This window comes from Drosophila pseudoobscura, chromosome X (genome assembly GCF_009870125.1).
Source record: "Drosophila pseudoobscura strain MV-25-SWS-2005 chromosome X, UCI_Dpse_MV25, whole genome shotgun sequence".
NCBI lineage: Eukaryota > Metazoa > Arthropoda > Insecta > Diptera > Drosophilidae > Drosophila > Drosophila pseudoobscura.
The window spans coordinates 61,743,282-61,769,745 of record NC_046683.1 but is presented as its reverse complement, the minus strand read 5'-3'; the positions used below and the strand labels follow the sequence as shown (position 1 = coordinate 61,769,745).

Below are 26,464 nucleotides of genomic sequence, written 5' to 3'. Positions count from 1 at the left end.
AGTTGATCCTTGATTTCCCACTCTACTCACAAACAATTCAGATGATTGCCGCAGAAGAATAGTGACTGCCTCTTGAAGTCCTCCACATAGTCCGTGACCGAGTGCTGGATAAACTGGCACTCTGGGCTGCCGTTTCGAACGCACTGATTAAAGCTCTGGAGGTACCATTCTTCGGGTCTCTCACGTTGTCCTGGAAACATGCGGCGATAGATCTGACGCTTCGTCCTCGAATGACGCTTATAATAGTCGTGCACCACACGATCTATGGGATCTCTCACCATCGACAGGTATATGGGCTTCTTGTAACCGAACGACTTAAAGTCCAGCCAATTGGAATGGGCTATATAGAGCGTTCCACTCTCTAATTCGGTTGTCCAAGCAATTTCGGTCTCCTGTTGCTTCTCGGTGCGGGTTCGGTTCATGGTTCGCACTGGTCCATTGAGCACCACATTCATGTCGTTCATGGTAGAGAGCTGCCGCAGTAGGGGCATCATTTGCTCTGTGCACACTCGGGTTGGGCGATTGAAGACGATCACCTCAAGGCCGGCAAATCGTGTATTGTTCAGATAAATTGGTCTGACTCGTCGTAGCTGGGAAGGTTTTCGGTTTGTACTGAGGTCCAAAATAAAGACAGACACAAGCACAAGAATATGGCTGGATGAAACACAGAGTTTTTGATAGTGTATGCTAAACTAATTATCCCAGAGGCAATCCCAGAGGAAAATGTTCAAGCAAAACAGAATGCTAGCCAACGCCAACCTACACTCAAAGACCTGCCTGGCTCCCCTGAAGAATCTGGGTATGTATGCTTCGAGCACGGCCAGGGTTATATTGGTATCCTCCCAGCTGCCCACCACTGCGTAATCCCGTTCCACATTCCTCTTGGCCAGCTGAATGGCGTGAGGCGAGTCAAAGGGCCTGGAAAACACTTTCAGCTAAGTCTTTTTCCTAAAGGTAGTCAAATCCTCCCTTAGAGGCTACTTACAGGCACTTCCGATTGTTGCCGCAGTAGAACAGCGATTGCCTCTTATAGTCCCCAACCGCGTCCTTTATACTCTCGGGCACATACTGACACTCGGGATCACCGCTGCGGACGCATTGGTTGTAGCTCTTCTTAAACCACTTTTCCGATTTCAAGGTCGTGTTGGGGAAACGGTTGTGAATAATGGCATTACGGTAGCCACTGCGGATGTAGTAGAACCAGCTGATCATCCGCTCGACGGGGTCACGAACCATGTTTATGTAGATGGGCTTGGGCAGCTGATATCTGTGAAAGTCCAGCCAATTGCAGTGTTCGATGTAGATAGTTCCGGGCTCTAGATCCGCCACCCAAACAGCTTGAAGCATTCGCTCTCTGGGGGCACGGATACGTGCATTAATGTCAATCGGTCCCTTGGTCACCACGGTCATATTATTGAGTGGTGCCATCGTCTCGGTCAGCTGCATCAGTGCCTCACTACCCACCTTGGCGCCGCGGTTGAAGAAGACCACCTCGAGCCGTGCGTGTCGGGTGTTGTTCAGCCTCTCGCTGCTCAGAGATGCGAGCTGGGGTTTTCAGTAATATCATGGGGTTAAACTACTGATTCCCATGAGTTTGGAGGCTAACATTTCTCAACTACGGTTAGTAACAATGTCTATTGAGTTTTTTATTAATAAATTACTGAGAAACTAACAAAAACTAAAGGAAATTCAGTCAAAAAAAATTAGAAGAGAACTTATGGATGTGAGTAACGCTCCAACTCTGTGCGTTTCAGGGCGATATACTGCATATAGAGACGCTGCTTGCAGAAGTAGTAGAAGTCATACTCATGGGTAAAGTTTCGCCTGACCATAGCCCGGACATCCGCATCCACATGGGGCTTGCGATTGTTCCGATTGCGATTTATTATACTGTCCTGATAGACTGGAAACAAGATGGATCATATGCTAACTCTCTCTATCTGTCGGGATTTTCTTACTCTTATAGATCATTGTGGCACGAGCGAAATATCGGGGTATATAGTGCTCCAGCACGGCTAAGGTGATATTTGTCTCCTCCCAAGTGCCCACCACAGCGAACTCAGTTTCGACTCTACGCTTGGCTATCTGAACGGCCAGGGGCGAGTTAAAGGGCCTGAAAGGGTCAAGGTCAAGGTTGAGCATGACTTCGCGTGGATCTCATGGCTTTGTGGAGACGAACTCACAGACAATCCGGCTCGTGTCCGCAGAAAAATATCGATTGTCTCTTAAAATTGGGCACCGCATCTTTCACGGTCAGTGGAATATACTGGCACTCCTGGTCGCCGCTGCGAACGCAATCGTTGAAGCTCTTCTTGAACCAGGCTGTTGGCTTGATAGGTGCCAGAGGATTTTTCCTATAGAATATAGCATTGCGATAGGAGTTGCGTATGTAGTAGTACCAGCTGATCATGCGCTCCACTGGATCGCGCACCATATTGATGAAGATCGGCTTGGGCAGGTTATAGGCGTTAAAGTCGATCCAGTTTGTGTGCTCGATATAGACGGAGCCCTCGTCCATGTTATAGATATACGCGGCCATTTCCTCCTGCCTCAAGGCATTCAAGGTGCGACTGGTGCGCCTATCCACTCCGTTAACGTCGACTCGGAAGTGGTTGATATCCTGCAGATGTTGCATGAACTCCATTAGGGCCTCGCTACCAACTTTGGCACAGCGCGGAAAGAACAGGCGATCCATTTCGGCCTTGGCTGTGTTGTTGAGTCGACGCGGCGTTAGGCCATCTAACTGAGGGGATAGGGTTAGGGTTTAGAAGCGGTTCGGGGCCATGCTACACAACAAAGGATGAGACACACAAGATGGATTTACAGAGTACACAGAGTGTGGTCTAGTCTATAGTATCTACTGTTTATTTAAGTGGAAATTTGTTCGAAAGTATTTGTATATCACCAGCTAACGTCTAGTCTAGCCTCGCAGTTAATTCTCTCAACTAATTCAGAAGACCATGCCTTTCCAGTTCGTTGAGGTTGAGGGCCAAGTACTGCTTGTACAGACGCTGCTTGCAGAAGTAATAGAACTCGTACTCATTCGTGAAATTCCTGCGTATCATAGCCTTCACCTCGGGCTCTATGAACGGCTTTCGTTTGTTCTTGTTCCGATTGACGATCTTGTTATTGTTCACTGTTCAGAAGTTGGATGGGGGTATTCGAGTTCAATAAGGGAATGTGCTATACTTTGAAATGGTTTGACCTACTCTCGTACATCAGCTTGGCGCCGCGAAAGAATCGCGGGATATAGCGCTCGAGGACGGTCAATGTAATGTTCGTGTCCTCCCAGCTTCCCACGACTGCATAGTCCCGTTCCACATGCTCCTTGGCCATTTGCACGGCAGTCGGCGAATTGAAGGGACTAAAAGATGAGCGCTCTATTAGCTCTACTTCCTTGCAGTAGAAACCCATTTATAACTTCATATTCCCTTATCCATTTTGTACTTACATACAATCATCGTGATGACCACAATAGAACAGGGTTTGTCTTTTAAAATTGGGCACGGCATCCTTGACCGTATGGGGTATATACTGACATTCCGGATCCCCGCTCTTGACACATTCATTAAAGTTTTTCTTATACCACGACTCCTTCTTTATCTTCAAATTGGGCTTTTTCCGGTACTCGATTGCATTCTTATAGGAACCGCGTGCGTAGAAGAACCAGCTGATGACCCGTTCCACCGGATCCCGCACCATGTTTATATAGATCGGTTTGGGCTGATCGAACTCGTCAAAGTCTATCCAGTTGATGTGCTCTATGTAAATGGAGCCCTCTTCCAGGTCAGCGACATATTCAGCCATGTCACGCTGGTCGTTTTTCTTCAACTGACGGGAAGTGGGTTTTGAGAGACCCGTTCTGTCAAGGGTTAAATCATCGTGATAGTTTTCCAGAGCTTGCAACAGCTCCAGCATAGCCTCGCTGCCTACTTTGGCGGCGCGATTGAAGAACAGAACATCGATATCAGCGTTTCGAGTATTGTTCAGCCTCGTTGCGCTCAGATGGTTGAGCTATATAGATATGATAGCAGGGATTGATCAGTGGTGGGCCATGGTGAGCTCTTAGTTCTATGGGTCCCAGAGTTATTACCTTTTTAAGATCCAGAGAGAGAGCGAGAGAGAGACAGAGAGAGGGAGAGATACGCAATAGATTTGCCCTCTTTAGATCGGGTTATTAAGCGATAGGTGGAAACCTTTCAAGGGTTCCATTTAAGCGGAATAAAAGTTATGCCTTGCCCTAACCTCTAATCGTAATATAAGTAAGCCCTCAAAGTACTTCTCCTTTGCTTTATTAATTTACTTTTAACCTAAGTATTTCTAGTTCCTGATAGCCATATCATTGGCCGCCTCCAATTGAATCAAAGACTTGTCCACGCGCCTAAGATCGTTCAGTTTCAGTGCTAGATATTGCTTGTGCAAGCGCTGGCGACAGAATTGATAGAATTCGATTTCACGCGTGAAATTCCGACGAACCATATCGAGAATCTCCTGCGATATGTGGGGCTTCATGGGGTTATCGTTCTGCTTCTCCGCATGCAGACCAGCTGTAATCAAGCAGAGTCTTAGGTTACCCAAGATATTTGTCTGGTCCGAACCGACTTACAGTAGTACATTTTGGAAGCGTCCGCAAAGTAGCGGGGTACGTAGGCTTCCAGGACAGCAAGAGTCTCGTTAGTATGTTCCCAGGTGCCCACAACAGCGTACTCCCGCTCCACATTCAGTTTGGCAATTTGCAGGGCCAGACGAGAGTTGAAAGGTCTAAGGGGGTGGTAGGGAGGGTCTTGCATTGTGACTGACAGAATGAGAGAAGGAAGCCTGACAACACTCACGTGCACTTGAACTCATCGTGACCGCAGAAAAATAGGATCTGCCTGCGATGATCCCCCACATGCTCCAGGAGCGAACCCTCGATGTAGGTGCAGACCTTCTCGCCACTCAACACACACTGATCGTACTCGGTGTTTACCCATTTGGGATTGGGCATTTCCCGATTGCTGCGTCTGCGGCCGGGCACAAAGATCCATGGGGCGCGAATATAGTAATACCAACTGACCACCCGATCGACCGGATCGCGCACCATATTGATGTAGATGGGACGGGGCTGTTCGTTCTTTGTGAAATTTAGATAGTTGACGTGACTGGCAAAGACAGTGCCATCCTCCAGGTTGACTATATTCTCGATCATATCGCTCTGCTCGGGCAGCTCAAGGATAGGTAGGACGCCACCGTTTTGGGGATCCTTTTCCACCTCATAGTCGTGGACTTTGCCCAGCTGACGCATCAGCTCGATTAGCTGCATACTGCCCGTCTTGGGTACGCGATTGAAGAACAGCACGTCGATGTCAGCCTTGGGGGTATTGTTCAGGTCTTGTGCGTTTAACTGAAGGATCTGCAAAGGCACACGCACACCTTTGAGTGGGAGGATGTTGCACAGAGAGAGAGAGACAGAGAAAGAGAGACAAAGACTGCAGAGAGGCGCAAATGTGATGGTGGGTTCAAGCATCCAAGCCAACCAAATGCTCGACAAAGGATTAGTATCGAAAGAGAGAAAGACTCGCGGGAAATTTGTGTGTATAGTATGCTATTGGTACTCGTATCATATCATTTCATCTTATGTAAAAAATGTTTTAGTCTTATAAGTTTATCAGTTGCCTAGATAGGAGTGTCCATGAATTGGTTCTTATTAATGGCTATATATTGCATGTACAGGCGCTGCATGATGAACTGGTACAACTCAAGCTCAAATTTGAAGCTGTCCTTGAGATAGCGCTCCACTTCCTCATCCAGACTGTTGTCATGCGGGGTCGTGTTTACCGTAAATTTTTTGGTTTGGGCTAGTGAAAATATATCAATGAGTTCGAAGCACATTTAGCAAATCAGTGGGGACCTACAGTAATAGACCTTCGTGGCACCCGCAAAGAAACGCGGTATGTAGGCCTCGAGTACGGCCAGTGTGATGTTCGTCTCCTCCCAGGTGCCCACTACAGAGTATTCCCTTTCCACATGCATCTTGGCCATTTGCATTGTAGCCTCGGAGTTTAACTGCCTAAATAACGATAGCAATGGAAGGGAATTATGCCTGCAGAGAAAGTAGAAAGGGGGGTTCTCTATAGGGAAAACCTACTCGCAAATCTGCGCATTACCGCACAACTTCAAGGCGAATCTTCGCCAGTCGCCGTTGAAACGATTGTGGGCATCGAACACACAGTGGGGGGATATCCTCTGCTTCACACAGTCGTTGAATTTCATATCATAGTACGTTTTATCCTGGACTATTTTATTGGGGTTGCGTCTCACGGACTGGCCCACGATCTTTGGGTGGCGCAGGTAGTAATAGGCACTGATCACCTTCTCTATGGGATGGCGCACCAGGTTGATGTAGATGGGCCGGGGCATGTCGTGTACCGTGAAGTTCACCCAGTTTGCGTGCTCCACATAAACCGACGGCTCGGACAGTTCCGTTAGCTGATGCACGAATTCCCTTTGTTCCTCAAAGTTCTCTGTCATTGCCCTTTTTGGTTGTATCACATTGCGGAATGTCTCATAGCCGTTCAGCAGGCCCAATTGATTTATTAGGCGGGTCATCGACTGACTTCCCGTCTTTTCAATTCGATTAAAGAATACGAACTCCCGTTCGGCTTTGGGTGTATTATTCAGTCGGACAGGAACAAGATCAACCAGCTTAAATATGAAAGAAATAATTCTAATTCCTTAGCAGCAGAAAAAAACGCAGATGAAAACTTCTAGGCTAGAATTACAGATGCATTGAATGAGTAAAGTTAGTGGAACAGAAAAGACCGCTGAAGCTCTTGATTACTTTATCCAATCTTTGTTCTTATCCTACTCAATAATCGAAATCAAACAAATAATGTGATATAATCACAGATCCAAGTGTCTATTTATTGAGAAATATTGCCGATACAAGCGCTGCTTGCAGAAGTGATAGAACTCGTATTCTTGCGTAAAATTGGCCCGCATTATTCTCTTGATCCGTTCACTGATCTTTGGTTTCCAGTGGTTTGTGTTGCGCTTCTTGAAGGCCAGGCCTTTGACGGGTTCTGCAGGAAAGTGGACAATGGACAATTTAATTCTCGGCCAACCCAAGCCCCAAGGAACTATAAGTAAGGTTTACCATAATACAGGTCGGTACTGCCCCTAAAGAAACGTGGTATAAAATGCTCGAGCACGGCCAGGGTAACATTCACATCCTCCCAGGAGCCAATAACCGAAAAGTCACGCTCAACATTCTGCTTGGCCCGGGCCACGGCCGAGGGCGTATTGAAGGGTCTTGGCGTTCAAAGAGAAATCATCTTAATGTGAGAGGAAAGGATTAACTTAGAATGGATCCAGGACTACCTACTCGCATAAGGGGGCATGTCCGCAGAAGAACAAACTCTGCCGCTTATGATCGGCTGGATCGTCTTTAAAGTTCAGGCCGTAATCATAGCGACATTCGAAGTCGTGGCTCAGCACGCAATCCTCAAAGTTTTTCGTATAATGGGTACGATTTTCAAATTTTCCGGTAATTTTGAACATTTGCAGCGAATTCCACGGCGTACGCTTATAGTAGTACCAGCTAATAACCCTCTCCACAGGGTCTCGAACCTGCACAAATAAGGGAATTGGGGAAGTTTTGAGGAACAACACACAACAAACAAACGCCAGCTCCTCCTCCTGCTGCTGCTCCTACCAAATTGATATAGATGGGTTGGGGCAGGTGAAACTGTCGAAAGTTCACATAGTTGGCATGCTCGGCATAGGCGAAAGCATCCTCCTCCATCAGATCCAGAATGCGGTGGGCCTCCTCTTTTTGTTTCTCAAACGACCAATAGACTCCGGTGGGCTTTGCGAATGGCGATCGTGCGTTCTGAAAGTGATTGCGTTTGCCCAGGCGGAGCATCAGCTCAATGAGGGTCTCGCTGCCCGTCTTGGGTACTCGATTGAAGAAGAGTATATCTCTGGTATGGTATTTGGTGTTGTTCAGGAACTTTGGGTTCAGACGCCACAGCTGCAAAAGGTCATGGGTAGAGTAGTAGATGCGCACCGCAAAAGGTAACCATAACAGACAGACATCATAGAGATGCTATATACATGGAGAAACAGACACACACACACACAAAGCCATAGCAAGAGATTCACACAAAAAGCAATCAAAACATTATTGTGTACTATATAGTCCTGAAATGTTTAATCATACAGTGGACATGGCTTAGCTTAGGTCTAATCGAAATTTGTTCCTACGCGATTCTATTCTTGCTCTGTTCTGTCCCTAATACTCCTCCTCGTTGTAGTCGTTGCGCTGCTCTGGCACCAGCAGATAGTCGTCTTCCCCGAAGCCCTTGCCATGACTTAGAGCGGCATACTGCAGGTACAGACGCTGTTTGCAGAATTCGTAGAACTCGATCTCGTTGGTCAGATTCTTCCTCAGGATCAGGCGCGTTTCGTCGCTCACGATGCGTGTGACATTATTGCGATTAACGCGGGACAGACGATCTTTGCCCACTGAAAGTTAAGTTCAGTCAAGTCTCGTGGCAAAGTAAAGTTAGTCAGAGTGCTTACGATAGTAGGCCACCTTGGCATTACGGAAATATCGTGGTATATAGGCCTCCAGCACGGCCAGCGTGATATTTGTGTCCTCCCAGGTGCCAACCACGGCATATTCCGATTCCACAGTGCGCTTGGCCTTCTGCATGGCCATCTCCGAATTGAAGGGCCTAACAGGGATTGCAGTTGGGATAAGATCAGAGGGAGCTACGAGTATCTACTGCCCTATCTACTGCCTACTTACATGCACAACTTCTGATTCATGCCGCAGAAGAATAAAGTCTGACGACGGTGATCACCCGCTTCGTTCTTAATCTGCATTTGATTGAAAGTACAGTGGCGATCTTTGTTGCGGACGCATGTGTCCAGGTCCATGTCTAGGAACTCGTCCGAAGGCATGGCCGGGGCCTTGTCACCCAGTTTGGCCTGCATGTCGCGATAGTACCAGCGGGCACGTATGTAGTAATGCCAGCTGATGATGCGATCGATGGGATCGCGTACGAGATTAATGTAGATCGGACGCGGTAGATGGAATCTGGTGAAGTTGATGTAGGCTATGTGCTGGCTGTAGATGTGGGGCTTGGGGCGCGTTAGGAGATCGGAAAGCAGATCGCTTTGGTGCTGCTTGTTCATCAAGACGGTTTCGTGGGCACCGCCCTTGTTCCGGGCATGGTTGAACCCATTGATCTTGCCCAGGCGTGCCATCAGCTCCATCAGCGATTGGCTGCCTACCTTCGGTACGCGATTGAAGAACACGAAATCTACTTCGGCGTATTTGGTATTGTTCAGTAAATCGGCTTGCAAATTGAACCCATCAATGCCATCAATATCGTCATGCTTCTCATCATCATCAGCATCGTCCTCATCATCATCATCATCATCTTCATCGTCCCCATAGTTAGCCTCATCTTGGAGGGGCTTCTCCTCGGGCAGGGCCAATTGTTTGTCATGTGGGGCCTTGTGCAGGTGCGCCTTGTGAGGCACCTGATGTGGCACCTGATGCTGGTGCTGCTTCGAGTGATGATCGTGGTGGTGTCCACGTCCGTGTCCCTCTTCATGCTTTGGTTCCTCCTCGCTGCTCCGACGATCATGCACATTATATCCACGAAGCTACATGCAAATGGTAGGCCGAATTAACATCTCGTCTATCGAGATAGAGCGACTAACCCATTCGAAAGTTTACCCAAGCTAGGACGTGGTTAGGAAATACCGAAAGATCAAGCAGTACGAAAATTAACACAGTTTATTTTACTCTTGAAACACTATCACCAATCAACTAATTTGCTTCCCTCAGCTTCGGATCTAGGTCCAGCCTCAATGCGATATACTGCTTATACAGTCGATGCCTGATAAACTGATACAACTCAATCTCCCTAGTCAGGTTCCGCGCGAGCAGGGCCCTCGCCTTCTCGCTCAGTGTGGGCCTGAAATTGTTGCGATTAACATTTCCCAGCCGGCTGCGCAGAGCATAGTACTCTTCCTTGGCGCCGGCAAAGTACTTCGGTATGTAGCCCTCCAGTACAGTCAGAGTGGTGTTTGTATCCTCCCATGTGCCCACAACAGCGTAGTGCTCCTCCACATTCCGTTTGGCCCGCTGCATCGCCTCGTGCGAGTTGAAGGGCCTGCAGAAAGTGTATTTGGGATTGTACATACATCGGGTGTACTTTTGATGGGGTATTCTACAGTTGCTAGGGCAGATTGATGGTGTTGCGCTGGGATAGGGATTGAAGAGATCTAAGGCATATATACAGAAATAGATGTATACTCCTCTAAAGCTCAGAGTGATCTTTAGGATCATAAAATGACACAAGCAATACTCTTTGCTTTGCCCAACGTACCCCAAAGATCTCTAGCTATTCCCCCCACAACTCATCGACTACCATCGCAAAATACTGAGACGCCCCCTGAGATCCTATCTCGACTGCTACTCACATGCACACGGAGGTCGTGTGACCACAAAAGAATAACGACTGCCTTCGATGATCGCCCAGATTTCCCATTTCCATTTGCTCGTACACACATTCCGGATCGTGCTCTTCGATGCATTCATTGAAGTCCTTCCTGACCCACTCCACGCTGGGCAGAACAGCCTTTTCGCCAAAGGTTTCCCTCCGCTCGGCCAGATACCAGGGGGCCCGGGCATAGTAGAACCAGCTGACCAAACGCTCGATGGGATCGCGCACCAAGTTTATGTAGATGGGCCAGGGCTCATTCAAGAGATCAAAGTCGATGAAGGCCACATGCTTGGTATACGTGTTGGCTCCCGTGCTGTTTAGCACATCGCTGTGTAGGAAGTTCTTTGCATAGGTGGGATCCATGAGGACCACTTCGTAGAAGCCCTCGACATCGCGCCGGGCCTCGAAGCCATTCCGCTTGCCCAGGATCTTGAGCAACTCCATCATCTTTTCGCTGCCGGTCTTTGTCACTCGATTGAAGAATATCGTGTCCAGCTGGGCACGCGGTGTGTTGTTCAGCTGTGCGGCGGTCAGGTGTGTTAGCTGCCGGATTGCAAAAGTTGGGGAGTGCTGGAGTGCTTGTTGGAGTAGGATAATTTCTTGCGGATTGAGTGGAACACACAAAGCTACACGAACATGAACACGAGTCAACACAAGTAGGACAACATATATATATGTATAAAAATAGACTTTAAGCGGTTTTTTTTTTTTGGGAAGCAACAGAGAGAGAGAGAGAGAGACTGGGGGCATGGGCATCGCATCCCATCAGCTTAAATAGTTTTTCGGGTTTCGCATTGAGGATTTCGCAAAGTCGCGCACAGCTGGATGTGGGCATAAATAATAATCCTCCCCATAGCCAAAGCCATCATTGAAACTTACCTTTGGGACATTTGCTCATTTACTTTAATCTTTATAAATCGAATTTCTATCGCTTCTATGTCGCAACTAACTAGCCACACAAAAAAACCAACAAATATTGATTCAAACTGCGCTGACAAAATTCCAAGACAGAGTCGAAGTGTAATTTTCGTTTGTGTTAGTGTAAGGAGAGAGAACTGCATAGGATAGACAGCTATATAGCCATAGCTATAGGTAGATTGTAGATTGTAGATACAGGGATAGCTAATAGACTACCAGAGCTAAACTGATTGCATAAGTACTAATATGTAGGTGTTGTTTGTGTTGTATGTTGTGTGTGTGTTGGTGTTTGTGTTTGTGAGGGCTAAGAAGAAGAACGCTACAGCGATTGGATGAGCCACAATGATGCCGGACATAGAGAGGCAGCGCGTATGAACCGCAGAGAGAGAGAGAGAGAGAGAGAGGCAGCGAGTATGAACGAAAGATACAGAGAGTATGGGAGGGTATGCATTCCGGTCAGGCATATATGCAATATCAAACACCAAGGAGCTGAAGCTACCTTTCCGCATGTATAGGTCGCTTTTAATGGAGTTTCATCGATGATGCTTTACTTGTTTCTGCTTTATGGCCAGCCAATAATGTATGCAATAATGTTTACGATATGATGGGCAATATGCAAGATATTCATATCAAGGTATTTATAGAATGGTTTTTCATTAGCTTACCTGGCCAGTGCTTTTCAGATATTGGTAGGTGCCATGCAGAGTGTTGATATCGTCGTGTTCTGAAAGGTTGAGCCAGTTAATAAATCACTCGATAATAATATACAATGTCGTAGTTTATTTTGTAATGAAAAGAACTCCCATGCTAATCAATTAAAGATATTGGTTTATGAAACATGACTCTATTTAGCTGACGTTGTACGTCTTGTGATGTCTTACAAACAATGACAAGTTGCATCGATTTACATCACACCTCCGATGACCTTAGAAACGGACTCCCAAAAAATGGAAGGAAGCAAGACCGAATACTTTTACTTTCCTCTGGTGCCCAAAAGGTGTTGTTTATGCAATATCTGGAATGGGGGAAGTCGAATACTGAAGCCATTTTCAGCTTTGATAAATAAATGACGATGAGTGCAATAAATATGCAAGCTCATGGCGACTCCTTTCACTTTTCCGAATCACTTAGGATGCGATAGGGATCATCCTCAGATTTCGAAAGGTTTCCCACTACCACTACCACTCCCTCTCCCATCCTTGCAACCAACGCAAAACGCATGCAAATGGAAACTTTTGCGTGTCCATTTGATGGCGGTGGTGTCGTGAGGGCAATTAAAATGTTGATGTCTAGGCATTTGTCCAGTTTTGCCAGACGTGAACGTGGGCACTGCATACAATACAATTTAGCAGCAAATGGTAAATGACTGTAATCGAGCATTTGGACAGGTCTATACACACACAGAAATAGACAGAGAGAGAGAGAGATATAAAGGAAGGCTGATGCGGAAAACATCTTGATTTTCAAGTGTAGTGTGGGTCGATCGCACCACTTTGGTGGTTTTTTTAGGCAAAGTATTTCATAATTCGTCCTGAACTGAACGAGGAAGTGTGTATCACCAGGCCCGTATCCAGTCCCGTGTCCACTCCAATTGCATGTAAACCAGATTCGTTGTGTTGTATTTGGTCAATTGGGCAGTTTCTCTGAAAAATGTGAATGAAAGTGGTGGCCAACTGGTTTGCTGGTCCGTGTCTCTCACTCTCTCTCCCTCTCGCTCTCTCTCTCTCTCTCCGGCTTAACCACCGACAACAAAGTCACTGAACCAAAAGTGAAACACATTTTGCGGTTGAAACCTTAAAATAGAAGTCTGCTCTCCTTTTATATCTCTGTTTTTTTTTCGGGGTTTGTTTGTGTGGTCAGGAAATTGGGTCACATCCATGCAGTTGTCTCATGCAGTTCTTCCACTTTGGCTGTGATCTGGTTAATTCGATATTTTTTGTATTCTTTATTCTGCTGTTCTAAAGCGACCTTCAGTCGGAGCTTAGCTCCGGTTATTGGCCACTTCAGGTGCCGGCTGAAGGTGAACAACGTAACATGTGGTGCATGCACATAATGCATGGGAAAAAGTGGAATCATACTGAGGTGGGGCCGCATTTGGCTTTGTTCTAAGCAGGGGATGCTGTGAGGGGATGGACTGGGAAAGAGTGCTGGTCGATGATGTTGCTTAACCAGAATTTGTGTGTACAATCTTTTATCTGATCATCTTTTACTCTTTTCTACTCTATATCCAATCTATCTAACCCTTCTTGGTATTTTAAGGCATACCTACATGTTTTGTGGATCATTCCCTTCTAGATCGTTTCAGTCTCTTATTGAATCTGATTCAATAACCATTTATTGTTGATGAAGGATGTTCAAGCACTTGAAAACGTCTCTATGGTTTTCTTTCCGGTTAATTTTTCCATCTTATAATAATCTATCTAATTTCCAGCCTTATTCCGCCCAATAGTTCGTTCATTTGTCTAATTTTATGTTTCCTTACCTCTTTGTCGATCTCAAGACCTGACTCTAAGATTAGCCGAACCCCTTGGTAACGCCCCTGCCACAGAAAATTGCCGGCTTGCAGTTTTTCCGCTAAATTGGACCACAACTCTAGGCACTATTCGGTGTGGTTTGGTTTGGTTTGGCTGACTAACGAACTGGGTAGGTGTTCGTACTGCTACGAGTATTGCTATTGGTCTATGGATCCGACTCTTGGCCGGGGTCTCTGTCTAATTGAAAATAAAGTTGCTCGGTTCGGTAGTGAGCGCAAAGAACTGGTTTGCTATGCATTTTTGCCAGGGGCAAAGTTGGCATTGCTACACTTTAGTTTTATTTTTCTTCTTCTTCGGCTGTGCTAGTTAAAGGTGTAGACAATTGTTGGGTTGACTGCTTTTTTCCATCGGAGACAATGAATCGCGACAGGTAGAGCACTGATGGGTTTTATTGGGTCTACTCTTTTGTGTCAGGGATGGCTTTTGAAGCGATTCTTTGAGGGTGTAAACGATCTAGCTTGACATTGATTTGTGGATGAGCTGTCTGTCTGTGGGGCAGTTTATCCATCAGTCGATCAGTCTATCAATCTTCTTCATTGCTATTTTGTTCATCGACTGAGAGATTCATCAGGATTGTGAAAGATTGTGAAGGATTGTCATCCTTTATTATTTGTGCCTTTTTCTTGTTTAAATTTATTATTGATTTTCCCAGCAATCGTTCTTCGTCTCGGCTCTTTCATTAGCAGTCTCCCCAATTCACACAACAATCCATTAAAGAATCTTAAACTTGAGTCATGTTTCCGTCATGTTTCCATGTGGCCATTAGACCACGACATCAACCGCAGCCCCAAGCCAAAAACACAACTTGGCTGCAACGTTCAGAGCTGTTAATTAGCCCAAGTCAAGTTCAATGTTGGCACACAAAACGCAGCCAAAGAAAAGAGCCGGCTAACGGTGTCATCATCATGATGATGGCCTGAACGAGCATGTTGAGTACGAGTACGTCATCATATTTGTATCTTTATCTCGCACTCGACCCCCGCGAGTCGTGTGAGTCAATTAAATGAAATATTTATGAATGAATGAATACGTATGGCTGAAGGTAAACCGTTTGTGCATTTTACAGATACTTGTTTTCTTTCTTTCTTTTTTGCTTTTGGACAGACAGACAGACAGACAGCGCAAGAAAACCTCCATCAACGTCACACACTTTTGCTTTGTTTTCTTTTCATTTTATAAATTTTTCCTTCTTTTTTGGCCATTAGCCGGATTTTGCCTTGGAGGGGGCCTAAACAGGGACAATTTGTAACTGTCGTCTGTGCACGAGGCGGTGCAACTGACGCGTGCGCAGACGCAGCGGCAGCCGCAGCCGCAGCAGCAGCAGCAGCCACAATGGATGTGGCACTGGCACTGGCACTGGCACTGGCACCAGCTGTGCCACAAGTGCACTCCGGTCTGGATGGTCCCATCTGACTCGACTTCATCATCATCATCATCTTTTACTGTGGAAGTCTTCGGCAATGCCCCTCTGCCTTTGTTCCACTGTACTGCCAGCTGGCTGTTGTTGGCAATCACCGCAGTAAGGCGTGAAGTCTTCAGTTCCCCAGACTTCCTCCGTCTCCGCCTCCGCCTCCGCCCTCTGCCCAGACATCACCTTGCCACAGTCTTCCCCTAGAGATCACCTTGTTGCTTTCGTCAGTGGCTCAACAGCTGCTGTTGCTGCTGCTGTTGGGGCAACTTTTGTCTAATTTGCAAGTTGAGTTGCACGGCCTAAGCGAGCCCCAAAACTTCCGGCATGGAAATTAGGGGGGTCTGTTTTTTTTTTAGCATTTTCCAGAAAGTTTTGATTTGATTTCGGTTTTCCTATCCAGCTTCAGCTTCAGCAAGTAGCATTGCCTAATGATGGAGGTATTAGTCCAATTACGGTCCGCGACTGACGATGATCATTAGCCGAAGTGATCTCGCTCAAGTGGCAGAATCTCAAGTGCCGCTCTGAAAAATCTCCGCTTTGCCACTTCTTTTATACTCAGTTTTTGAATGCGTTTTCATTGTTGATGGAATTGAAATGGCGTTTGGTTTGGCTTTTGTTTGGCTTTGGAGAATGTTCGGCAAACATTTTAGAGAGGGAAGAGTGTCAAGTGATTGCTTTTGAGGTCTATGGTAATGTGATCTTAACGAGAGTACTCGCTGAGTACTGGCTGGGGGGCTAACATATATACACTGATCTACGGCTAAGTGGGAAAAGAGTTTTGAAAGAGTTTCTCTCGATAAATTGTACCGAAGGCCCAGAAATAAGATTATGCCATACAAACACTTAATCCACAAATTTCCCTCTTGTGTTATTTGCTAATTGAATTAATAATATTATAATCAATATGCTGAATTTTTCATCACAGCCACAAAACAAAACTGCGCTTAGCGCAATGTCAAAAGGTTAAATTGCCTCCAAATAAAAGGAGGATGCCCCACAACCTCCCACTGGGACACAACTAAACACATAATTTATTAATGCACTAAAATATGCACAAATAAAAAAAGAATCGAGGTATCATCTATGTAAACACATGCATATTGTAATTAAAAAGCATGCCATGCCGCACATATTTTCGTGCCACCAACTACGATTATCTATGGATGCATCGACAATACTAGTATATTGTGTTGATATTAATTTGAGAGTTTATTAGTGCTATTCCACAGCACACAAAATCCGATTATTGTATAAAGGGGATAGATACATGTACTATTTTGGGTGTCTTTCCGTTAAATATTCTATTATTTATTCATGCATAAAGCATGCGCACTAATTTAGCCTAAAACGATCAACTAATTTATTACCGGAACTAGAGCCAGAGCCAGAGCCATAGCCAGGGAAAAATATTAACAAAGGTGTCCCACTGTAGTTGTTCTTTTTTGCCATTTGCAGGCCTGAGGTCTGAGGTCCACGGGTCAATGTGGTAATTAAAAATCAATTGGGCGTAGCCGATGTTCGAAAGCTGTACCCACCTAATGGGTCTGCCCGGTGGGGTATATTAGGCAGTCATAAGGGGTGGGGAGGCCATGTAGGCCATGAATATGAATAATATTTAAATGCCTATAATACATTTTTAAAGTTTCTATAAAGTGTGTCATTAGTTAATGTTTGGATTCCACTATTACACCTGTTTCAAAAGAACATCTTCTAGTCGAACCTTTTAGAAGAAACCCCCCTCCCCCCTCTTTCACGATGTTTTTTTTCTTTGCCATACTTCCTGTACACAAGTGATGCCTTTATCTGATACGCAACGCGAATGCAATCGAGCGCGAAATTTGGCCCACAATTCGGCCTTGGGCTCGTTGTGGGCTGGGCTGGGCTGGGATGGAGGTGGAGATGGAGATGCGTTAGATATGTATCTGTGGGGTTTACTTACTGCCCGCATCGTGGCCGCTGACGTGATTGCTGGTCAGGCCGAGGGCGGAGAACTCGGAGGGCTGCAGCTTCACCTCCATCTCCTTGAGACGGCTGTTCAGCTTGTTGGTGTGCATAAAGAGGAAGAAGGTGCACGATATGGCCAGCAGGGCAATCAGTTCCACGGATCTGCAATAGAAGGGCACAAATTGTTAGTCAAAGATTAAATGACAGCTCCCCTCACAAAGGGACGGGGGCCTGCGAAGCACGGAACGGAGTCTGGTATGGTAACAGAGATTCTATTTATAATGGCCATTAAGCTTTTATAATTTACGCCAAATTGGTTTTTAGCAGCTATTATTTCATTTACACTTCGAATTGCTGTCGCACACAGCAACAGCAACAGGAACAGCAACAGGAACAGAACGGACCGAAACGTTTCTGTCCTTTGGTTAGGAACGGAGGGAAGGGACAAGCGCTGGGACGGCGACGTCGACTACAAAGTGTGCGCTGTGACAACATTTAATTAAGTTCTGAAAAGCCAGAAGAAAACAAAATGAAACAAAGCAAAAATCGGCGAGGGTACACAAGAAATGCATCAGAATAGGGAGAGACTGGAAAAATTATAAAAGAAATTAACAAAACAATGCGGGATGGGTTTTTGGGGGTGGTTCCACCCAGTCCCGAGGGTTGGGACCTGCTGGAGTTGTTACCTGTCACGAATGCGGTACAGTCCAGGTATTGGGGCATTTTGACGGGAGGGAAGCCGAAACGTTTAAAATTCAGAGAACGGAATCAGAATTAAGGGACAGATTTGTGGTATAATTTAATAAGCTAAATTCTCCGCATAGATGATCAAATGACCATTAATAACTTGATGATTATTCAAAGATTTCTATGAGAAACTGGAATTACATATGCGTGGAATATTAACTGATAAATGATGTAAGGTACTGAGCAATATCAGTATCTTGCTGTAGTTCTTGAGACTTAAAAAGTCCGTAGACTCAGTACATACTCCATAGTTGAGTTCCTAACAATCAGATTTGGCATTACTGTGGCCTGGAGTCGGTAATCCATGCCACACTCGTGCTCTTGGTCGTGCAACAATGACCCACTTGCCTGCCACACGGGAGGGCTTAGCCGAGTTGCAACAGACCGGAGAACCTTTTGTGGAGCCCGCATTTCGCCCTGGCCTGGTCATTTTTTATGTAGTGTACATACTCGTATATATGTTTATATCTATCTTATATTTTGTATATACTTTTTGGCTTTTTCTATTTTTATATTTGCCCAACGTTGATAACAAAACAAAGCGAAAGAAGCACAAAGAAATAGAAAGAAAACAAAACGATGGAGCAAGAGGAAGAACGAATGAAAAAAAAAGAAAGAAAAAACAAAAACGATGAAAAATAAAACCAACTAAAAATTGCAATGCAAACTGTTTTCTTTGGCAACTTTTTTAATGCAGCTGTCCGGTGTCCCCCCGTCTGGTGTCCAACAGCTCCAGCCGGACAGCGGCAAAAATGCAGAAGAAAGAAACAAAATTAAAACCAACAAAAAAAAAAAAATGTGAATAAATATTTTTTTATTGTTCGCTTTTGTTGGCATAAATCTACGGACCAGATATAACAGAAGTCTCGGACGGGACGGCCTTAAAAAACGGTATCAAAATAATAATGACAATAAATGCGGCCATAGAAGGGAACACAAATACGACCCAGTCTCCTGGTCGCGGATCTTTTCTGTTCGGTTCGGTTTGGGTCTTGTTTAGTTTGTCATCAGGTGCACAGAGTAATTTATTTCAAATGACTGCACTGGCGTCGAGATGGAGTCGGAGTTGGAGTTGGAGTTTGAGATGGAGATGGAGTTGGAGGGGGTCTGGGTCTGGGTCTAAGGAAAATCACAGACCTCGCTGGTCTGAGCTGGTTTGACTTTCATGAAATGTATCTCTTGGCCATACAAATACACAGCAGATTGGTAGCTGAAACAGTCACCAGGGCCCGCCCAGGGCTGGCCATAAGGCGCTTTCGCTGGACGATGGCGATGGCGATGGCGATGGCAATGATGGTGATGGTCACCTGCTGTGTGGACTTGGCTCAACTTCTTAACTAGAGTGGGGTTTGGGTTTGGGCTTGGTTATTTTTTGTTGTCTTTGGGGGAGGCTTCATTTCATTAGCCCACAGTTGACGCCAAAAGTTTGTGGCTTATGTGCATGCGAATGTCTCTCGTCGGCCCTGACGATTCGCATTTATGCGCCCTCTTTTTTCGGCCAACTTATTGTTAAAGTTGACGCTAAAGTGGCCCGCAAATCCCACTTAAGCGCTGTTGCCACCAAAACATGGGCCTTCCTCTTCCCCTTCCCGTTCCCCTTCCTCTTCCTCTTGGTTGAGCCTCGTCTTGTGCATTTACAAAACTTTGCTTTTCTTTCTTTTTTTTTGTTTGTTGCAGAAAGCACGGAATTTATTGACATTTTGTTTGGTTCTCTGGACTCGGTTCTCAGTTCTCAGTTCTCGTTTCTACTCTCGTACTCCCAACGGGTCGCCAGGCGTGTAAATGCCGAAAGTTATGTGATTATTAAAATAATTTTACGTGACTGCGTCGATTTCTTTTGGACATTTGGCTGGATCCACACACACACACACACTCACATGGGAGGCTAGTGGCGACTCTTGGGTGGAATAGAATGGGGGTGTTGGATTTGGGTCCGATTGCAGTTCGTTTGCTGCCACGTAGCACATGTGCAGGCCATTAGGGACCCGGGACCAGGGACCAGGGACCAGGGACCTCGAACCATACTCGGTTCGTTAGCGCTTTTTTCTCTCGCTCCTCCTCTGCGAATATGCGAGTATGTGCGTATCTGTATGCGATACGAGCTCTATTTTTCTTTGTTGGGGTGTGGGGGTGTGTGGAGTGTGTAGGCGTGGTTGGGGGTTCGGAGTCGGGGGATCGTGGGAGTAATGGCTGGTGGGTATTGCCTTCAACAGGGGCGTAGTTGATGTCAGGCTATATATAATTCTAGTTGTTACATTTGGCTGAAACTTTATCAAGATGATTGAAATGTGGGTGCCAAAGATCGGGGGGAATATTAAAGAGAAAGACAGAAGATCTGGAAATGATTCGCGGGCTTTAAGCAAAAATTATGCGCTTCTTTGTCTTGTATCTTGCCTGTCATTAGATACATATGTATGTATGTACCTAGTTCTCACACTTCAAATACTCCTCTCCGCAACTATATGAGATCTATACATATCTGCAAAACCATAACATCTTCTATCAGATCATGCTCTTCTACAAGCTGGGCAATCTGTGCTTCCCATCGTGGAACCCCAGCCTAGAATCGCACCGAGTTCAATGTCCAAGACCTCCATTCTCTGCTCCAAACATGTTATACTAACCAACAGGCCGCACCTTTCACTTCACTTCAGTTCAATTCAGAGATAGAGATATACCAATACCAATACCGATACCAATGTTGGGGGAAAAGAGATGGAAACGGCATTAAACAGCCTGCGAGTTGCATGCAAATTGCTCGCCATTTCCGCTTAGTGTCATTTGGATGCCCATACGCAGGCACAGACAGGCAACGACACTGCAGACAGACAACTAATTTAATTAAACGATGGCAAATTTTCCAGCTAATCAAATAGTAAAACGGCATGCGGCCAACGAAATTGCAGCCAGTTGCGAGGCATTAGAAATGAAGATTGCAAAATGCGCAATCCATAAGGAAAAAAAAAAAGAAAAAACGACAAAACGGAATGTACTTCAGTTGATATACAATGAAGCAACTTCCATTCCAGCTCTAGCTCCAACTCCAACTCAAACACCAAGTCATACTTCAGGCAGAGCAGGCGCAACAAATTGTTCAAGACATGAAGATTTCTTTCGCAATCAGTCTTATTTTTGGATGGGGAGAAGCAGTCGAAGCCCCACTCCAGCCCCCCCTGCCATAATCAATACACGCATTAGACAGATTTCGAAAGGTGTTTGAACCCGTCATAGATTTGCCCCCGGCTGCGGCATTAGAAGTGGATAAACAAGTTGAAAGAACTCGCATGAATCTCAGATAAAATTTGAATCATGGAATCATGGAGCCATGGGATCGAGGAACAAGAAATTCTGGCCCTGACTTTGTGAAAAATATTCTCTTTTCTATCATTAGCATTTTTCAGAAATGGCTTCGCTTGGCTAGGCTTGGCTTGGCTTGGCTCATGAGGCTCCATGACATAACCCAAAGCCTTCGCCCCGGCGTGGCGGCAGATCTTTTTTTATAACTAGTTTGGCCCCGGGTCACACAATGAGTTGCCTGATTTAATATGCAAAGAAATTGATTTTTTTTGCGCATTTTTGCGGCGTAGCTAAAGTTCAACAAACTTTTTACCCGTGGCCGTTTTTTTTTTTCGGGAAGCCTTTCGCTTGACTCTGAGGTTCCGTGAGCACTTCATTAGGCAATTTTCGTTGGTCCGGCACAGGCACAGAGGCCCACTCAAATTGTCAACTAAGGTCAGTTAATGAGGCCTTCCGCAGTGGATGGTGGTTGGTTGTTGCTTGTTGGTTGTGTAAGGTCGCATGAAAACCGTGCGCGAGGCACATAGAGAGGTGCAATGAGGTCGCCTTGGGGGTTCCGTTAGGCCTAACCGAAATGAATGGCAACATTTGGGGTCATTTGATGGAGTTTTCTTGAGATTACATCTGTGCGTGCAAAGAAAAGTGGCCGTGCACTGACAGCCGAAGAGTGGAAGAAAATTGTCAGCACGATAAGTAGAATTAATGAAAACTTCAAGCCATCAGTTCAAAGGTGGCTGTAGTTTGCGATGAGAAATCTCTCACTTAAAGGTAGTTACTTGAAGCATTCAATTGCTACAGTAATTGGTATAGGCTTAGGCCAAGTTTTCCCACCAAATGAAATAGCCCCGTTCACATTTCATCACATCTTTGAAGGGCTTGGCCAACAGCCCATTGAAAAATCCGCCCGAATTCGTTTCGGACAATACTCAACGCGGCTTTCAATTAAACTATTAACTCAAATCTGATAGCAGGGTCCATGGCGTAGATATCCATCGGCTGCCCCAGTAGACGTACGGTCAAAATCTCGACTCGAAACTAGGCCAATTGTAATTAAAACGTTCTACGTGCTTCTCTCAATCATTTTAGAGTTCACTCTGCTGCTGACCCACTTATGGGCAGCTCTTAAATTCTGGAACAGAATTCCGAGTCCGCACTGAAAGTGCGTACCGGAAACGCTGTGTCAAGCCCCAAAGAGCCTCAAAGCAACAGCTGGAAACTATTATTTGACGTTTTTAGCTTCGGCTGATTAAGCCAATTGAGCAATTGAATTTAGTGACGGCACAGAAAATACTAGTACAGAAATATATGTACGTACCACTCGCACATCGCATCGGGAGTAATAATACAATAAAGTTATGTTTTGATTAGAAAGTTGTATAATCTCAGCGAACGGAGACGCCGAACCAAGCCGAGCCGAGCCTCGTGATGCGATTCGAGCCATGTGAATTTTTTATGCAATTGTTTTTCTTTGAGTTTTTAGTTTTCAGTTTTCAGTTTTCGGTTTTCGGTTTTGTTTTTGCACGTACCCATCTATATGCCCAGATAGTAGGGTGGGAGAGGGGGGCAGGGCCAGGGGGCGGCAAATACTGTATTGTATTGTATAAGTAGCTCCAAAAGTAACAATTTTATGCTGCACGGCATATGATTTAATTGAAGCCGCAGCCACAAAAGAAGCAAGCAGAGGGTTGGCCCAGACCAAGCATACGATACTCTAGTGTCCGATGACACCTTCACGATGATAGCTAAGGCCGCACTAGATCACAACTATCAATATACACTCCACAGTGCACTGGGTTTGGGGAGGCTTCCTTTTGCTGAAATGTTAGCTAATGTCCTCTGCTAATGAGGGTATAACAACAAGCTCCCCAATTGCTTGAGATCGGAACCGTGTTTATTTTAATTTCCGAAAATGTTATGCCATTTTTGAGCTACATTTTACCATTTCTTGTTTGTTGTGTTGTTGCATTTGCTGTTGCCCATTTTGTGTTATTTTTTGTGGTTTGTTTGCTCTAATAACAAGACTCTGTCAGCGTTTAAAAACTCATCAAAAAACAGTTTTTCTCATTTCTCTGTTGCCGCCGTTTGCCGCGCGCTGTTTTTGTGGTAAAGTAATTGTTATAAATTTTAAGTAAATAAGCAAAGGGAATAAAAAATGATGTGGCAGCACCAGCCCCAACAGAAAAGCAGCTTTTGAACATTGTTTAAATAAAGAGCGAAGGTCCAGCAAAAATTGTTTCGACTTTTATGCAGTTTTTGGCTACATTTGTTGTTCATTTTTAAAGGGGTTTTAATGTAGTTTACATGCGGTCTGCACTGTACATTTTGGGATTAACGATTAGAGCATCGTTTTTTGTATGTTTACAGGCGTTTCATTAAATATTGAGACGCGGGTTTGAAGCGATTGGAAAGCCTTCACTAAAAAGGTTAATTAGGGCCATTCTGTTAACTGGTTGCGTGCATTTTTCTCCCAATAGAGAAAAGACTTCATAGAAGATATCCCAGATATGTCCATGTTATCCACTCATTTGCTCTACTCTCAATACGTTCAGCCCCGAAATCCACATACAAATAACCATTAACCGAACGGTGAATTGTCAGAAATTATTATAAATTATTTTAAATTTCTTCGCTGTACGAACGGCCAGCCAGCACGCTCAAGTGTAATATAATATTTGGATTGCATGGTCAAAATACAAGTTAATGACTTTACCAGTTCAAGCGTACCGTACCAAAAAAAAAAATAAATAAATAAAACACACACACACAGAGCGAAAATACTGATAATCAAACAAATCTGTTAAGCACAGCCCAGAGACTAGGCAGCGACTATGTGGGGGGAGAGGAGAGATGCTGTCGAGCAGTGGCCTCATCAGACCTGAGGAATGTAAGGCTTTTCACGCCTTTGCATTCGAATTTCGAAGCAATCAGCAATATCGTAGGATAGGTCGTACTCGTGCATACACACATGTACATATGTACATACATATGCACATATATCGTATGCTTAAAGTAGCGTTTAACACGCACGGACTTGACTGTGCAGGACCGAGCGTGCCAGCTGGTTAGTCAAGCATGATGCATCTCTCCTTGTCCCTCTCCTTCTCGCTCTCGCTCTCTCTTTCTGAATCTTTTTCTCCATCTCTCTACATCTCTGATTGTTCATGACATTTGTCTATCCATCAGCTGGCTTGTTGGAAATATTTCATGTTTCTTATAGAACGTGATCCCATAAAACAAAGGAGTGAAATAAAACCAAAGAAGAACTCTTGTCCGCACCGGTCATCATCTTCAGCCTGGGAAAGTCCGATTCGATCAATACTTGGCTTAGTTTTTTCTTGTTGTTTTTGTTTCTCTCTCTGTTCAGAAAACAAAAAGCAACTCAACTTTCAATTGCAAATTGTGCGGCGTTTTCAGGGAACGTGCAGCGGCAACGGCAACGCTCCGCTGCGAATCAGTGCCCCCCTGCGACAAATTGTTTTTTCCTCTCTCGATATGCAGCTACAGAAAACACACAGATGCAGATACTCGTATGTATCTGCAAATGGAGTTGTTGCTGTGGCTGTGGCTGCGTCCAAGTCAGAGTCACAGTCATGGTCGTTGGATAAAAGTGTCAATCTTGGCCAACAACATCATTATCGCCATCATCATTATCAAAGCCAAAGCCAAAGACAATTTTGCTCTTTTGTTTTGCAAATTTTGTCTTACCGCAATCCAATAATAGACAAAATTTCTATGAAGTAGCTGAAAGTATTAGGGGAAATATCTGAGGGTTTTATTGAATAATTTGTGCGGTTTTGCATTGGAGTGATCTGTGATTGATCTGACATTGATCTATGTTGATCTGATCCATTTTAACAGACCTCTTCTTCTCAAATGCTATTTTTTTACAAGCCATTTCTCTTTAATGTATGGCATCCCAAGGATTTTTATTAGTGGATTTATGTAAGCCATAAACTAGTATGCACTAAAACAAAATGATTTTCGTAGACTGCATCTTTATTTGAATTTGATTTGGCAATAAATCTGTTTCTCTGGTCTAAATTGCGCGGAAATTCTTTACAGTTAACCGAAAGCTGCTTCGAATAAACCATCCAATTAGAAGGTCATCTAACCCACTTTTGGAGAACAAGTTCCATTCTCCCTATACGATATACCTTATACCCCATTCTCCTTCTCCCTCTCATTCGTATTCGCATTCCCATTCCGTGTGCTTGTCAAATGAGGTGAAGCTTTATTTGGCTTGGATTAACGCGACTTGTAATTAAGTTGTAAAATCTACGTGCGGGCTTTTCACGACTACACGAGTACGAGTGTATCCTACCCCTACTGCCTTTCCAGGTTGCACATAAAAGTCCTAAGTACACAACACATTTGTGGATGTGGCATGGAGTAGTAGAGTGGTGGAGTGGTGGAGTGGAGTTTAGGGGCAACTTGTGGCAAAAATGTAACTGCGAATTCATGAAGCCATGCTTTTCCCTTCACCTTTTTTCGGGGCATTCAGATTGCGGTAGATGTTGCATGCTGCTGCTGCCTGCAACATGCTGTGTCTGCCAGTCTATTAACACACTCCAATTGTCATTTGTTTTGCTAAGGGGCTAGAGTTCTGTGCTGAGTGAGATGATGATGGTTTTGGGCTGGCTGTCATCGCTCCACGACAATTAACGAATCTCATATCTCATGGCCATAAATCAGCCAGGGTTGCTGAAGTGTGGAATAGCCCTGGATTTTGTGTGGTGGAGTGGAGTGGAGTGTGTGTTGTGGTGTGGTGTGCCAAATGGCTTTTGTGGGTCAAATTGTAAACAATTAACTGTTATGGCGGCCGATTTCACTGCGAAGGCTTATAATTTTAATTGCGATAATGGGCAATGAGATCAGGAGCTTGTGGAGCTGCGGGAAGAGCTCAAAATGGCATTGTAATGATGGTGGAATATTGTTTATGTTGTAGGTTGTCTTGCTTGTGAGGATTATGGCCATGTGTCACCTAAAAGATGATCAGTATAGGGGTATTCCTGCTAATTATGTGTGCCACCTCCAGGGTCAGCACAAAATACTCTTTTTGCCAAGAAACAAGACCCATAAAATGTGGTAAAGAGTTGAAGGAGAAGCTTTAA

At 44.9% G+C, this 26,464-nt stretch overlaps 3 protein-coding genes across 13 annotated transcripts in view; all 3 read right to left on the bottom strand.

Annotated features, from left to right (window-relative positions):
• The window catches only part of pip (heparan sulfate 2-O-sulfotransferase pipe), a 38,315-nt gene that overhangs the window by 2,291 nt on the left and 9,560 nt on the right, over nucleotides 1-26,464 (bottom strand). Inside the window, exons 2-7 of one of the 11 annotated variants that reach the window (XM_033381661.1) lie at nucleotides 17,305-17,471; nucleotides 12,086-12,144; nucleotides 7,694-8,011; nucleotides 7,364-7,608; nucleotides 7,136-7,290; nucleotides 6,787-7,061 (exon numbers count right to left, since the gene is read on the bottom strand). In XM_033381661.1, coding sequence (XP_033237552.1) covers nucleotides 6,883-7,061; nucleotides 7,136-7,290; nucleotides 7,364-7,608; nucleotides 7,694-8,011; nucleotides 12,086-12,144; nucleotides 17,305-17,471 — 1,123 coding nt within the window. In that variant the 3' untranslated portion in view covers nucleotides 6,787-6,882. Of the gene's footprint in view, nucleotides 1-30; nucleotides 591-763; nucleotides 919-985; nucleotides 1,546-2,155; nucleotides 2,744-3,425; nucleotides 4,015-4,276; nucleotides 4,548-4,606; nucleotides 4,762-4,832; nucleotides 5,393-5,567; nucleotides 5,838-5,894; nucleotides 6,050-6,127; nucleotides 6,685-6,786; nucleotides 7,062-7,135; nucleotides 7,291-7,333; nucleotides 7,609-7,693; nucleotides 8,012-8,169; nucleotides 8,506-8,562; nucleotides 8,718-8,791; nucleotides 9,658-9,700; nucleotides 10,170-10,479; nucleotides 11,046-12,085; nucleotides 12,145-17,304; nucleotides 17,472-26,464 lie in introns of those variants that run through there. The other 10 variants (XM_015188534.2, XM_033381662.1, XM_015188533.2 and 7 more) reach the window with 10 other exon arrangements.
• LOC26533784 (heparan sulfate 2-O-sulfotransferase pipe-like) lies at nucleotides 1,626-2,165 on the bottom strand. The gene is made up of 2 exons (XM_015188537.2): nucleotides 1,959-2,165; nucleotides 1,626-1,903 (listed from the first exon to the last, which is right to left on the bottom strand). The coding sequence occupies exons 1-2, from the start codon at nucleotides 2,140-2,142 to the stop codon at nucleotides 1,716-1,718; spliced, it is 372 nt and encodes a 123-aa protein (XP_015044023.2). The 5' UTR covers nucleotides 2,143-2,165; the 3' UTR covers nucleotides 1,626-1,715.
• Nucleotides 2,845-3,436, bottom strand: LOC6900249 (heparan sulfate 2-O-sulfotransferase pipe-like). The gene is made up of 2 exons (XM_033381668.1): nucleotides 3,210-3,436; nucleotides 2,845-3,136 (listed from the first exon to the last, which is right to left on the bottom strand). Exons 1-2 carry the CDS (start codon nucleotides 3,412-3,414, stop codon nucleotides 2,946-2,948), a joined length of 396 nt encoding a protein of 131 aa, XP_033237559.1. The 5' UTR covers nucleotides 3,415-3,436; the 3' UTR covers nucleotides 2,845-2,945.

Coding starts and splice junctions, on each gene's coding strand:
- LOC6900249 (XM_033381668.1), bottom strand. CDS start 3,414: ATGGGTTTCTACTGCAAGGAAGTAGAGCTAATAGAGCGCTCATCTTTT. Junction 3,137..3,209: donor CGCCAAGCTGATGTACGAGA/GTAGGTCAAACC, acceptor ACTTCTGAACAG/TGAACAATAACAAGATCGTC.
- LOC26533784 (XM_015188537.2), bottom strand. CDS start 2,142: ATGCTCAACCTTGACCTTGACCCTTTCAGGCCCTTTAACTCGCCCCTG. Junction 1,904..1,958: donor TGCCACAATGATCTATAAGA/GTAAGAAAATCC, acceptor TCTTGTTTCCAG/TCTATCAGGACAGTATAATA.